This window comes from Patiria miniata, unplaced genomic scaffold (assembly GCF_015706575.1).
Source record: "Patiria miniata isolate m_02_andy unplaced genomic scaffold, ASM1570657v1 HiC_scaffold_9, whole genome shotgun sequence".
Taxonomy (NCBI): Eukaryota; Metazoa; Echinodermata; class Asteroidea; order Valvatida; family Asterinidae; genus Patiria; species Patiria miniata.
Window position 1 is genome coordinate 18767612 of NW_024037076.1, and position 14702 is coordinate 18782313.

General features: G+C 41.4%; 4 protein-coding genes across 4 annotated transcripts; all 4 read right to left on the reverse strand.

Annotated features, from left to right (window-relative positions):
* Nucleotides 1-5681: 5681 nt before the first annotated feature.
* LOC119720944 (galanin receptor type 2-like) lies at nt 5682-6617 on the reverse strand. Its single transcript, XM_038190810.1, has one exon. It carries the CDS (start codon nt 6615-6617, stop codon nt 5682-5684), a length of 936 nt encoding a protein of 311 aa, XP_038046738.1.
* Nucleotides 6618-9056: 2439 nt separating this feature from the next.
* On the reverse strand, nt 9057-9992 carry LOC119720945 (galanin receptor 2a-like). Its single transcript, XM_038190811.1, has one exon. It carries the CDS (start codon nt 9990-9992, stop codon nt 9057-9059), a length of 936 nt encoding a protein of 311 aa, XP_038046739.1.
* A 1025-nt stretch (nt 9993-11017) lies between these two features.
* On the reverse strand, nt 11018-11953 carry LOC119720946 (galanin receptor 2a-like). The gene has a single exon (XM_038190813.1). The coding sequence runs from the start codon at nt 11951-11953 to the stop codon at nt 11018-11020; it is 936 nt and encodes a 311-aa protein (XP_038046741.1).
* A 1105-nt stretch (nt 11954-13058) lies between these two features.
* Nucleotides 13059-13919, reverse strand: LOC119720947 (prolactin-releasing peptide receptor-like). Its single transcript, XM_038190814.1, has one exon. It carries the CDS (start codon nt 13917-13919, stop codon nt 13059-13061), a length of 861 nt encoding a protein of 286 aa, XP_038046742.1.
* Between the last annotated feature and the right edge of the window lie 783 nt (nt 13920-14702).

Here is a 14702-nt window from a genome sequence, read left to right on the forward strand (position 1 = left end):
TAAAAGGAAAATTGATCACTGGTAGAATAACAGAAGCGCAAGTTGATTGATTGCTTTGGCCAGTGTACCTGCTTTAAAAAGCGTGCAATCATTCTTTGTCGCAACCACCAGCTGTACGGCCGAACCATGTCAAACAAGAGGTTCATTGGCATATGATTATATGACAATGTTTTCTTGTAAATTGATGGGAAAGTACTCTTCCTCCGTGATTATTTTTGTCAAGATAACTTGACAGATTTTTCAGCAGCAGAGAAGATTTCTTAAAAGAAATGTTCTTATATCTATTAAAAAAAAATAGACTGTGTTTCTTTTCAGTATTCCTAATATTAACCAAGATAGGAATTTTATTCTACTAAGAGATCAATTCATCTACTTTTCGTTTGTTCATTATTCTTTGTATTTACTCATATATTTCAATACTTTTAAACTATTTGTATTTCAAAAGATATACATGCAGTGCAGAAGAGAACCGTTCTCTGAAAGTGGGCACTTGACCACAGCATCCAATTTCTAAACAGATGTCACATTACAAACACATTCAAACTAACACTCTCTTTTACGGCGCACAGCTGGAACAAAAAATGTGTCATTTGTAATGACTTTTTCCCTACTCTTAGTCAATTGGTCAAGCTGTCAGATTCGCGGTATAGTTTTTTTTTCTATCTATGAAGATGTCTTTGTTTTTTAAAGGGAAAATACAACATTTGCAAACATCAAAAAATAAAACTACCAAATTATTTTGAAATACCTTGCTGGACTGTTAGTGAAAGGCAGTCTAGAGCATCCTGTAAAATCATGGCACCTGGTATACCGTCATTTTCAAGAAAAGTGGTATTTTTGTATCAATTTCCAACGCTGATCGGCCGACCAGCAGTGGCCCGAATTGACCATATGTAGTTTGTCCGCATTTGTTTGCAATTGATAACACATGAACGGGTACAAGCCAGCTAGACTGGTTCCCTGACCTTTCAATTCCCCAATGTCTATAAATTGCTCAGTTTCATCTTAATTGGAGTCAGGGAACCAGACTACAGGAAAATGATTGTTTTTCTTTGTTTTTATAGCATCTACAAACCCAAAACGTCAAAAAAGTCAGTGTAACAATATTTGCTATATTACCAACCCCCCAAATCCATCCATTTTTACCCCTCAGCCGAGAGGCTCGAGGGGTATTGTCATCGCCTAGGGCGTCCGTCCGTCCGGATGTATGTATGTCTGTCCGTCCGTCCGTCCGTCCGTCCGGGCAGCTTAGTTTCCGGATGATAACTTGAGTTAGAAATGTTGTTTGGGGTTGTAACTTCGGTAGGGGGTTGCCCTTGGGAGTAGGCAAGTTGGGATTGGTTTTGAGGTCAAAAGGTCAAAGGTCAAGGTCACCGTGGTGAGTTAAATGTAAATGGTTTCCGGATGATAACTTGAGTTAGAAATGAGATTTTGGTGTCTAACTTTGGTAGGGGGTTGCCCTTGGGAGTAGGCAAGTTGGGATTGGTTTTGGGGTCAAAAGGTCAAAGGTCAAGGTCACCGTGGTGAGTTAAATGTAAATGGTTTCCGGATGATAACTTGAGTTAGAAATGAGATTTTGGTGTCTAACTTTGGTAGGGGGTTGCCCTTGGGAGTAGGCAAGTTGGGATTGGTTTTGGGGTCAAAAGGTCAAAGGTCAAGGTCACCGTGGTGAGTTAAATGTAAATGGTTTCCGGATGATAACTTGAGTTAGAAATGAGATTTTGGTGTCTAACTTTGGTAGGGGGTTGCCCTTGGGAGTAGGCAAGTTGGGATTGGTTTTGAGGTCAAAAGGTCAAAGGTCAAGGTCACCGTGGTGAGTTAAATGTAAATGGTTTCCGGATGATAACTTGAGTTAGAAATGAGATTTTGGTGTCTAACTTTGGTAGGGGGTTGCCCTTGGGAGTAGGCAAGTTGGGATTGGTTTTGAGGTCAAAAGGTCAAAGGTCAAGGTCACCGTGGTGAGTTAAATGTAAATGGTTTCCGGATGATAACTTGAGTTAGAAATGAGATTTTGGTGTCTAACTTTGGTAGGGGGTTGCCCTTGGGAGTAGGCAAGTTGGGATTGGGTTTGGGGTCAAAAGGGCAAAGGTCAAGGTCACCGTGGTGAGTTAAATGTAAATGGTTTCCGGATGATAACTTGAGTTAGAAATGAGATTTTGGTGTCTAACTTTGGTAGAGGGTTGCCCTTGGGAGTAGGCAAGTTGGGATTGGTTTTTGGGTCAAAAGGTCAAAGGTCAAGGTCACCATTGTGAGTTAAAGGTAAATGGTTTCCGGATGATAACTTGAGTTAGAAATGCAATTTTGGTGTCTAACTTTGGAAGAGGGTTCCCCTTGGGAGAAGGCAAGTTGGGATTGGTTTTGAGGTCAAAAGGTCAAAGGTCAAGGTCACCATTGTGAGTTAAAGGTAAATGGTTTCCGGATGATAACTTGAGTTAGAAATGCAATTTTGGTGTCTAACTTTGGAAGAGGGTTCCCCTTGGGAGAAGGCAAGTTGGGATTGGTTTTGAGGTCAAAAGGTCAAAGGTCAAGGTCACCGTGGTGAGTTAAAGGTAAATGGTTTCCGGATGATAACTTGAGTTAGAAATGAGATTTTGGTGTCTGACTGAGGTAGGGGTTTGCCCTTGGGTACAGGCAAGTTGGGATTGGTTTTGGGGTCAAAAGGTCAAAGGTCAAGGTCACCGTGGTGAGTTCAATGTAAATGGTTCCGAATGATAACTTGAGTTAGAAATGAAATGTTGGTGTCTAACTTCGGTAGGGGGTTTCCCATTGGTACAGGCATGTTGGGACTGGTTCTGGGGTCAAAGGCCAAAGGTCAAGGTCACCACGTGAGTTAAAGGTTAATGGTTTCCGGATGATAACTTGACTCTGGCTGAGGGGTTTCAACAGCAACGCTGTTATTTTTGAAAATTACAGCAGAAGCAAATGATGTATATTCCCTTTCACGGCAATTCTGTGAAAATGTCATCCTGTGGGTCATAAATTGTTTTTTATAATAAATGGTCAGGTTGGCTACCATTTTGAAGCTAATAAGGTAAAGAATACAAAAAAATTCACTCAATTTTACATCAAATGCAAAATTGACATGAAAATGAGTGTAAAAAAGCACATATTGGTTAAAAAGCAAAATTTTAATAAATTGCAATTTTAGGTATATTTTGCCAATTAATTAAGTATGTTTTGACAAATTTTCTTGAATTTTGTAATTTTTAAGCAAAAATCCGCATTTTATTGCCTAGAATTACAAAATTGAATTTGTTTTGCATTTTACCCAAAATCCTGCCACTTTTAAATTTTACCAAAACGATGTGTCAGTCTGCATGTTACCGAAATATCTAAAAAATATTTTTTTTAGTCTTTTATATTAATTAGTTAGAATAACTTTCTTTTGAGGATTCTCTGTAGTCATCAAGCTACATGTATGAACAAAATTGACAAAGAAAATTCATGTACCATTTTGTTATTATTAAAATAAACCATGGTAACAGACTGACGCCTGTGGTAACAGACTGACAGCAACAGACTGACACATGCACAAGTCTATGGCTCTAGATGCAAGGCATTAATTGTGGGTAAAGTGCATAGTTAAATCAGTGGCCCAGGTGAAGGTATTCTGACCAATACTTCAGCCATGTGCTTTGGTCTATTTTCCTGAAATTTGGCAAGAATGTTGGTTGGTAGGTACTAAATAAGTTGAACTCATTTGGTTGTGCTACTGCCACCACAAGAGGGCACTTTCCTTTTTTATGTTTTTGCAATTTTTGGTCAAAAAACAGTATTTTGGGCATAATTTGTACATTTTGCATTCAAATGCTTTCAAATTTGGTACAAATATTGTTTGAGTTAATATAGAAGCATTCAAACAACCTTTGCCATCTTACGGCAACACTAGAGGGCGCTATATCAACTTTTTTGGGCCAAAATCATCATTTTTCTTGATTTTGGCCCAAAATTTGAATTGTTCATCCAAAAAATCACACCTGTACTTACACAATGGTTTCAAACACCTAAAACCTCAGTTTAAAACAGGAAAAGAACATGACAAAGAGGTCGTACATGTACATGTAGGTAAATTTACTGTACATGTTGCACATGAACTGAGCATGTCAGTCTGTTACCACCGATGTCAGTCTGTTACCGAGCATATTTTTGATCACGCCAGTTTACCCGGCAGTGATTTACGAAAACCACCACCATTTATAAACAGCAAGGACTTAGCTTTATAATATATTTAGTGTACCATTTCTTTTTATTTGCCAACTTCACAGAGTTTTTCCACTGAACACTCAGTTTGGAAAAAGGCAGGATGCGCAAGTGTCAGTCTGTTACCATGGCAACACAAAATTGTTATCAAATCACACGATGACGTCATGATGACGTCACCTAAATATTTGCCTATAACACGTCCCGGTCTACTCACATACCAAGTGTCAACATGTTCAAAATTCCCGCTCCACCGGTAAGCTCCCGGCGACATTTCGATGCTTAGATTTGCTTTATGTCATTGGACAACATTCACGTATTCAACAAGACGTTCCAACAGAATCAACGAGGCAACAAGACAGATTCCGGTTATAAACCGGAGATAAAGTGGGAGCAACATATCTCCCATGGCAGCAGCTAGTACAGCCCCATCTATCTCTGTAATATTTCAGTTATTTTGTTATACAATGAAAAATGTTATTTCGAGCTTGTTTGTAAAAACACTTTTAAGTACTAAATATGCCACTTAGTTTCACAAGCACGCGTAGTTCTACTTTCCAAACATGGGGTCTATTGTCAGCTTTTTGCAGCTTAAAATCTAATGCACATTAATTAGTGTGAGAAGAGTAAACAACGTACAAATATATCACAGTTGAGGGTGGATGGGCGATATAATTTAGCTTCCGATAGGTATTGGAAGTTACATGTACTTGTTGGTCAACTTTCAATACCGACAGGAGCTAATAGCAACTATCCACCTGAGATACAATGTTAGATACCTCATACATATTCGCTAAAATATTGTCCAGTTACCGGTACATATCAATCAGTCCAAACAAAAAAATAGTTCTGCTTCCGATTACATGGCATTTGAAAATAGGGTAGGTAGGAAGGGATTTTTTTGGGGCAAATTTTTTTTGGTTCATCATATGGGTGTCTGCATGTAGTCAAGGGTAAAAACTAGTAATTGATGGTTTTAGTTTTTTTCCCCCTCTTTCCCCCCCCCCCCCAAAAAAAATGTTAAAGGCCGGGGCTGCTCAAGATAGGGTAACCAGAAGCAGAAACATGTTTGGTTTTTTTTTTGGGGGGGGGGGATTTATCTTGGCAAAAAGTTGCTGGGTGTGTGCCCCCATCTTTTTGTGTCTGTATTTAGCTGGGGCGATGTTTGTGTATGCACGCACTACACATGTGCGCCAGCTCCATGTTTGTTTTGTGAAACGCATACGTAAAGGACATTGCGTGGTAATTACCCATGCGATAGTCTACTACACATGCGCAATTACCCTGTGCATCATTTGATAGGATATCTGTCATACATCATATTTGATAATAACTTCATAACCACCACAAAACTTAACTGGTTAATCTTCTTGCGTATTATATCTCAACAGCTACCTCTAGCAAGTGCATGATCAGTAAATAACCAACACAAGTGTACTCTAAATGTCTAAAAGTAAACTATAAATTGGGAGATTCCTCCATCAGTTGTGGCCGGTACTTGCTGTTGCAATAGAGGCTCTGTCACCCCTTTTACCAAAGACAACTTTCAGCCCCTTCTGAAACTGCTTGTACTTGATGGCGTATATGAATGGGTTCAGGCAGCTGTTGAGAGCAACCATCCCGATCGTTATGTAGAATATGGGCGATGAGAAGTCGACTTTCACCCCGAGGTTGGAGAGGAAAAAGAAGATCTGGTTTGGTGTCCAACAAATGATGAATGCCGCGCAGACAATCAGGAGGGTCTTGAAGGTGTTACGGCGAGCACGCATCAGTGATTCCCCCTGGCCTTCAGTGGATGGACCTGCAGCTGCCGGTCCGGGCTGAATTCTGCCAGCTCCCTTCTTCAGAACAACCATGATGTGGATGTAGACGACGAGCATGATACTGACGGGCAGGCAATAAGTCACGAAGAAGACACACACGCCAAGAACTTGCGGGTGAGCCACCAGGTTTAGCACGCACTCTCCGGCCTCATAGTAGGGGAGATATATGCCATAACTGGCAAACAGAAACCCTGCCACCCACACACCGACCAGTACAGCTATGGCTTTCTTACGAGTGGCCAGGGCTTGGTACCTGAAGGGAAACACTATGGCCAGGTACCTCTCAAGAGTCAATATTATCAGGTTGAATGTGGACGCAGTGAATGGTCCCCATTGGAGGAAGTCGCTGACCCACAGAGAGCAGAGAAACACCCCAGTAGCCCCAGGAGGTATCGGATCAGGGATTGGTACGAGATTCAGAAGCAGAGTCATCAAGGACCCGATGAGATCAATCAGGGCTTGGTTGAAGATGAAGGCATTGGTCAGGGTGTGCATAAAGCGAACTTTGGCGATCACCACGCACACCAAACCATTGCCGCAGATCCCAATGATTCCTACAATGGCCTGGAATGCCTGGCTTGCTTGTTCAGCCATTGCGACTCTCTGTCTGTCCTGATAAGCTCAAGTTGTGGTAGGTTTTGGTAACTGATGACTGATTGAAATGCGTGCAGTTTTATAGTCATTTATTCACTCACCGGCAAAGCAAGTCATTTACCAATAAACAACATACGTTTAGAACATGATGTTTGTAATGTACGCTAATCAACGATTTTATATTTGTCTAGTATTCTAGACCTTTATAATTTTAATTGGAAAGGAAATGTTATCACACAAAAATGAGCAGAAATGTGAAAACTAAATGTTATGATAAATATCTAGTAAACGAATTATGTTCGACGAGCAATTTCACATAATTGATCATTCTAAATTAAAAGGAAAATTGATCACTAGTAGAATAACAGAAGCGCAAGTTGATTGATTGCTTTGGCCAGTGTACCTGCTTTAAAAAGCGTGCAATCATTCTTTGTCGCAACCACCAGCTGTACGGCTGAACCATGTCCAACAAGAGGTTCATTGGCCTATGATTATATGACAATGTTTTCTTGTAAATTGATGGGAAAGTACTCTTCCTCCGTGATTATTTTTGTCAAGATAACTTGAAAGATTTTTCAGCAGCAGAGAAGATTTCTTAAAAGAAATGTTCTTATATCTTTAAAAAATATAGACTGTGTTTCTTTTCAGTATTCCTAATTTTAACCAAGATAGGAATTTTATTCTACTAAATGATCAATTCATCTACTTTTCGTTTGTTCATTATTCTTAGTAGTTACTCATTTCATTACTTTTAAACTATTCATATTTCAAAAGATATACATGCAGTGCAGAAGAGAACCGTTCTCTGAAAGTGGGCACTTGATCACAGCATCCAATTACTAAACAGATGTCACATTACAAACACGTTCAAACTAACACTGAGATACAATGTTAGATACCTCATACATATTCGCTAAAATATTGTCCAGTTACCGGTACATATCAATCAGTCCAAACAAAAAATAGTTCTGCTTCCGATTACATGGCATTTGAAAATAGGGTAGGTAGGAAGGGATTTTTTGGGGGCAATTTTGATTTTGGTTCATCATATGGGTGTCTGCATGTAGTCAAGGGTAAAAACTAGTAATTGATGGTTTTTGGTTTTTCCCCCTCTTTTCCCCCCAAAAAATGTTTATGGCCAGGGCTGCTCAAGATAGGGTAGGTAGGGTAACCAGAAACAGAAACATGGTTTTTTTTTGTGGGGGGGGGGGGGGGATTTATCTTGGCAAAAAGTTGCTAGGTGTGTGCCCCCATCTTTTTGTGTCTGTATTTAGCTGGGGCGATGTTTGTGTATGCACGCACTACACCTGTGTGCCAGCTCCATGTTTGTTTTGTGAAACGCATATGTAAAGGACATTGCGTGGTAACCCATGCGATAGTCTACTACACATGCGCAATTACCCCATGCATGAATAGTCGCTTTGCGCACTTGGTAAACAGCAACTCCAGAGAATGGCACGTAATGGTGAACAAACAGTGAGATTTCCGCTAATGAATATGTACGCAGGTATTTGTTAATAGTCTTTGTTGTAAATACACAGATTTATAAGCATTCTGTACACAAGTCTCACTGGAAATTGTTGACATCAAACAAAGTTGAATGTGGCATACATACGCAAAATTCAATACATGACAAAGTGCAGTGTATGTCTAATCGAGAATTTGTAGTAACCTCAAATAAAATAATTACAACAAGAGTTCTAGCTTCAGGATTCATTATGGGGACTTTAAAACGCCATCATTTTATAGGATATCTGTCATACATCATATTTGATAATAACTTCATAACCACCACAAAACTTAACTGGTTAAAGGGAATATACATCATTTGCTTTTGCTGTAATTTTCAGAAATGGATGGAATTGGGGGGTTGGAAATATATAGCAAATATAGTTAAACTGACTTTTTTGAGGTTTTGGGTTCGAAAATGCTATAAAAACCAAGAAAAACAATCATTTTCCTGTAGTCTGGTTCCCTGACTCCATATAAGAAGAAACAGAGGAGTTTACATACATTGGGGAATTGTAAGGTCAGGGAACCAGTCTAGCAGGCTCGTACCCGTTCATAGGTTTGTAATCGATTGCAAACAAGGTCAATTGGGGCCAGTATTTGGAAAAAGCCAGTTTTTTTCCAACGCTGATCAGCCGATCAGCGTTGGAAATTGATACAAAAATACCACTTTTCTTGAAAATGACAGTATACCAGGTGCCATGATTTTACAGGATGCTTGACACTGTCATTCACTAACAGTCCAGCAAGGTATTTCAAAATGATTTGGTAGTTTTAATTTTTGATGTTTGCAAATGTTGTATTTTCCCTTTAATCTTCTTGCGTATTATATCTCAACAGCTACCTCTAGCAAGTGCATGATCAGTAAATAACCAACACAAGTGTACTCTAAATGTCTAAAAGTAAACTATGAATCGGGAAATTCCTCCATCAGTTGTGGCCGGTACTTGCTGTTGCAATAGAGGCTCTGTCACCCCTTTTACCAAAGACAACTTTCAGCCCCTTCTGAAACTGCTTGTACTTGATGGCGTATATGAACGGGTTCAGGCAGCTGTTGAGAGCAACCATCCCGATCGTTATGTAGAATATGGGCGATGAGAAGTCGACTTTCAGCCCGAGGTTGGAGAGGAAAAAGAAGATCTGGTTTGGTGTCCAACAAATGATGAATGCCGCGCAGACAATCAGGAGGGTCTTGAAGGTGTTACGGCGAGCACGCATCAGCGATTCCCCCTGGCCTTCAGTGGATGGACCTGCAGCTGCCGGTCCGGGCTGAATTCTGCCAGCTCCCTTCTTTAGAACAACCGTGATGTGGATGTAGACGACGAGCATGATACTGACGGGCAGGCAATAATTCACGAAGAAGACACACACGCCAAGAACTTGCGGGTGAGCCACCTGTTTTATCACGCACACTCCGGCCTCGTAGTAGCGGAGATAGATACCAAAACTGGAAAACAGAAACCCTGCCACCCACACACCGACCAGTACAGCTATGGCTTTCTTACGAGTGGCCAGGGCTTGGTACCTGAAGGGAAACACTATGGCCAGGTACCTCTCAAGAGTCAATGTTATCAGGTTGAATGTGGACACAGTGAATGGTGCCCACTGGAGGTAGTCGCTGATCCACACAGAGCAGAGAAAGACCCAAGCAGCCCCAGGAGGTATCGGATCAGGGATTGGTACGAGATTCAGAAGCAGAGTCATCAAGGACCCGATGAGATCAATCAGGGCTTGGTTGAAGATGAAGGCGTTGGTCAGGGTGTGCATGAAGCGATTTTTGGCGATCACCACGCACACCAAACCATTGCCGCAGATCCCAACGATTCCTACAATGGCCTGGAATGCCTGGGTTGCTTGCTCAGCCATTGCGACTCTCTTTTTATCCTGATAAGCTCAAGTTGTGGTTGGTTTTGGTAACTGATGACTGGTCAAAATGCGTGCAGTTTTATACTAGTCCTTGTTTATTCACTGACCAGCAAAGCACGTCATTCACCAGTAATCAACAAACGTTAAGAACAACGCACCTATGATGTACGCTGAATAGGAAATTGATAAATAATTTTAGGGCTAGATTTTAAATTGAAGGAAAGTTTTCTCCCAGAAAAAGCTGTAAATGATTTTATGACTAAATGTCTATTAAAATTATAAGGTTAAACAAGCAATTAAATACCATTCGTTGTATTTTCATCTTTATAACTTTGATTAAAAGGGAATTTTTGTGTAACGTTAATCAAATTAACAAAAGTGTACTCTAATGTATAGACTGTAATATCATTAACTACTGGCAGGGTGACAGAAGCGCAGGTAGAGTATTTGATTTTGTCATTGTTTGGATTGGGAATTCCATCCAAGTGCCTTTGTGTGCATGTCAGACACCTTTTTCTCTTCTCTTTTCTTTTGTTGGCTGTTTTGGCAAAACATGCCGTAACAGCCTTTGCTTTGCTGCTTAAAATAGTCTCTGTTGTAAATACAAATATTTAAAGATTTATAACCATTCGTATATACAAGCCTCACTGGAAATTATTGACATCAAACAAAGTTGAATGTGGCATACACATGTACATATGCAAACTTCAATACATGATGAAGTGCAGTGCATTATCCAATCGAGAATTTGTCCTACCTCAAATAAAATAATTACAACATGAGTTCTAGCTTCAGGAAAAGTGACACGGCTCAATATGGGGATTTTAAAACACCTTCATTTTATAGGATATCTGTCATACATCATATTTGATAATAACTTCATAACCACCACAAAACTTAACTGGTGAATCTTCTTGCGTATTATATCTCAACAGCTACCTCTAGCAAGTGCATGATCAGTAAATAACCAACACAAGTGTACTCTAAATGTCTAAAAGTAAACTATGAATCGGGAAATTCCTCCATCAGTTGTGGCCGGTACTTGCTGTTGCAATAGAGGCTCTGTCACCCCTTTTACCAAAGACAACTTTCAGCCCCTTCTGAAACTGCTTGTACTTGATGGCGTATATGAACGGGTTCAGGCAGCTGTTGAGAGCAACCATCCCGATCGTTATGTAGAATATGGGCGATGAGAAGTCGACTTTCAGCCCGAGGTTGGAGAGGAAAAAGAAGATCTGGTTTGGTGTCCAACAAATGATGAATGCCGCGCAGACAATCAGGAGGGTCTTGAAGGTGTTACGGCGAGCACGCATCAGCGATTCCCCCTGGCCTTCAGTGGATGGACCTGCAGCTGCCGGTCCGGGCTGAATTCTGCCAGCTCCCTTCTTTAGAACAACCGTGATGTGGATGTAGACGACGAGCATGATACTGACGGGCAGGCAATAATTCACGAAGAAGACACACACGCCAAGAACTTGCGGGTGAGCCACCTGTTTTATCACGCACACTCCGGCCTCGTAGTAGCGGAGATAGATGCCAAAACTGGAAAACAGAAACCCTGCCACCCACACACCGACCAGTACAGCTATGGCTTTCTTACGAGTGGCCAGGGCTTGGTACCTGAAGGGAAACACTATGGCCAGGTACCTCTCAAGAGTCAATGTTATCAGGTTGAATGTAGACGCAGTGAATGGTGCCCACTGGAGGTAGTCGCTGATCCACACAGAGCAGAGAAAGACCCAAGCAGCCCCAGGAGGTATCGGATCAGGGATTGGTACGAGATTCAGAAGCAGAGTCATCAAGGACCCGATGAGATCAATCAGGGCTTGGTTGAAGATGAAGGCGTTGGTCAGGGTGTGCATGAAGCGATTTTTGGCGATCACCACGCACACCAAACCATTGCCGCAGATCCCAACGATTCCTACAATGGCCTGGAATGCCTGGGTTGCTTGCTCAGCCATTGCGACTCTCTTTTTATCCTGATAAGCTCAAGTTGTGGTTGGTTTTGGTAACTGATGACTGGTCAAAATGCGTGCAGTTTTATACTAGTCCTTGTTTATTCACTGACCAGCAAAGCACGTCATTCACCAGTAATCAACAAACGTTAAGAACAACGCACCTATGATGTACGCTGAATAGGAAATTGATAAATAATTTTAGGGCTAGATTTTAAATTGAAGGAAAGTTTTCTCCCAGAAAAAGCTGTAAATGATTTTATGACTAAATGTCTATTAAAATTATAAGGTTAAACAAGCAATTAAATACCATTCGTTGTATTTTCATCTTTATAACTTTGATTAAAAGGGAATTTTTGTGTAACGTTAATCAAATTAACCAAAGTGTACTCTAAAGAAATGTATAGACTGTAATATCATTAACTACTGGCAGGGTGACAGAAGCGCAGGTAGAGTATTTGATTTTGTCATTGTTTGGATTGGGAATTCCATCCAAGTGCCTTTGTGTGCATGTCAGACACCTTTTTCTCTTTTCTTTTCTTTTGTTGGCTGTTTTGGCAAAACATGCCGAAACAGCCTTTGCTTTGCTGCTTAAAATAGTCTTTGTTGTAAATACAAATATTTAAAGATTTATAACCATTCATATATACAAGCCTCACTGGAAATTATTGACATCAAACAAAGTTGAATGTGGCATACACATGTACATATGCAAACTTCAATACATGATGAAGTGCAGTGCATTGTCCAATCGAGAATTTGTCCTACCTCAAATAAAATAATTACAACAAGAGTTCTAGCTTCAGGAAAAGTGATACTGCTCAATAGGGGGATTTTAAAACGCCATCATTTTATAGGATATCTGTCATACATCATATTTGATAATAACTTCATAACCACCACAAAACTTAACTGGTGAATCTTCTTGCATATTATATCTCAACAGCTACCTCTAGCAAGTGCATGATCAGTAAATAACCAACACAAGTGTACTCTAAATGTCTAAAAGTAAACTATGAATCGGGAAATTCCTCCATCAGTTGTGGCCGGTACTTGCTGTTGCAATAGAGGCTCTGTCACCCCTTTTACCAAAGACAACTTTCAGTCCCTTCTAAAACTGCTTGTACTTGATGGCGTATATGAATGGGTTCAGGCAGCAGTTGAGAGCAACCATCCCGATCGTTATGTAGAATATGGGCGATGAGAAGTCGACTTTCACCCCGAGGTTGGAGAGGAAAAAGAAGATCTGGTTTGGTGTCCAACAAATGATGAATGCCGCGCAGACAATCAGGAGGGTCTTGAAGGTGTTACGGCGAGCACGCATCAGTGATTCCCCCTGGCCTTCAGTGGATGGACCTGCAGCTGCCAGTCCGGGCTGAATTCTGCCAGCTCCCTTCTTCAGAACAACTGTGATGTGGATGTAGACGACGAGCATGATACTGACGGGCAGGCAATAATTCACGAAGAAGACACACACGCCAAGAACTTGCTGGTGAGCCACCTGTTTTATCACGCACACTCCGGCCTCGTAGAAGCGGAGATAGATGCCATAACTGGAAAACAGAAACCCTGCCACCCACACACCGACCAGTACAGCTATGGCTTTCTTACGAGTGGCCAGGGCTTGGTACCTGAAGGGAAACACTATGGCCAGGTACCTCTCAAGAGTCAATGTTATCAGGTTGAATGTGGACGCAGTGAATGGTCCCCATTGGAGGAAGTCGCTGACCCACAGAGAGCAGAGAAACACCCCAGTAGCCCCAGGAGGTATCGGATCAGGGATTGGTACGACATTCAGAAGCAGAGCCATCAAGGACCCGATGAGGTCAATCAGGGCTTGGTTGAAGATGAATGCGTTGGTCACGGTGTGCATGAAGTGAACTTTGGCGATCACCACGCACACCAAACCATTGCCGCAGATCCCAACAATTCCTACAATGGCCTGGAATGCCTGGGTTGCTTGCTCAGCCATTGCGACTCTCTGTCTATCCTGATAAGCTCAAGTTGCAATGGCGGATCCAAGGGGGGGGGGGGCCAAAGGGGGCCATGCCCCCCCCCCCCCAAAACGAAACCATTTGTTTTGTTTTTATGTGACATCGCAATAAAGGCAGGCAATGAGTACACCACAATCTTTTCCTCAAAAAACATTGGTTAAAGTGGTCAGAAATTGCTTCAGATCGCACCACAGAGCATCTAGAATCCAAAAAATTTTCGGGACCCTTACGGGCCCCGAACCCCACGCCGTAATTTTTTTTACCCACTTTTTTGGGGGGACCAAATTTTTTTTTGGCCCCCACCAAAATTGTGTTCTGGATCTGCCCTTGTCAAGTTGTGGTTGGTTTTGGTGACTGATGACTGATCAAAATGCGTGCAGTTTTATACTAGTCCTTGTTTATTCACTGACCAGCAAAGCACGTCATTCACCAGTAATCAACAAACGTTAACAACAACGCACCTATGATGTACGCTGAATAGGAAATTGATAAATAATTTTAGGGCTATTTTAGGTGCTATCTTAAGATGCAACGTAGGAAAATTTAAATTAGTAGTTCGTTTTGTTATTCGGCGAAGCGCGCGCAAGCATTGGCACGACGCACACGCGCGCGCGGTTGCTACAATTCGTCGGATCAGTGCGCGACATCGCGTATAGCTGCAATCGGCTCAGTGAGAACGCGTCTCAGACGCTGAATTCAGGCCCAATTCAAAGCATGATTCAGCAACTTTTGATTTGAAATCGAGATCCCAGAGTGCTGTT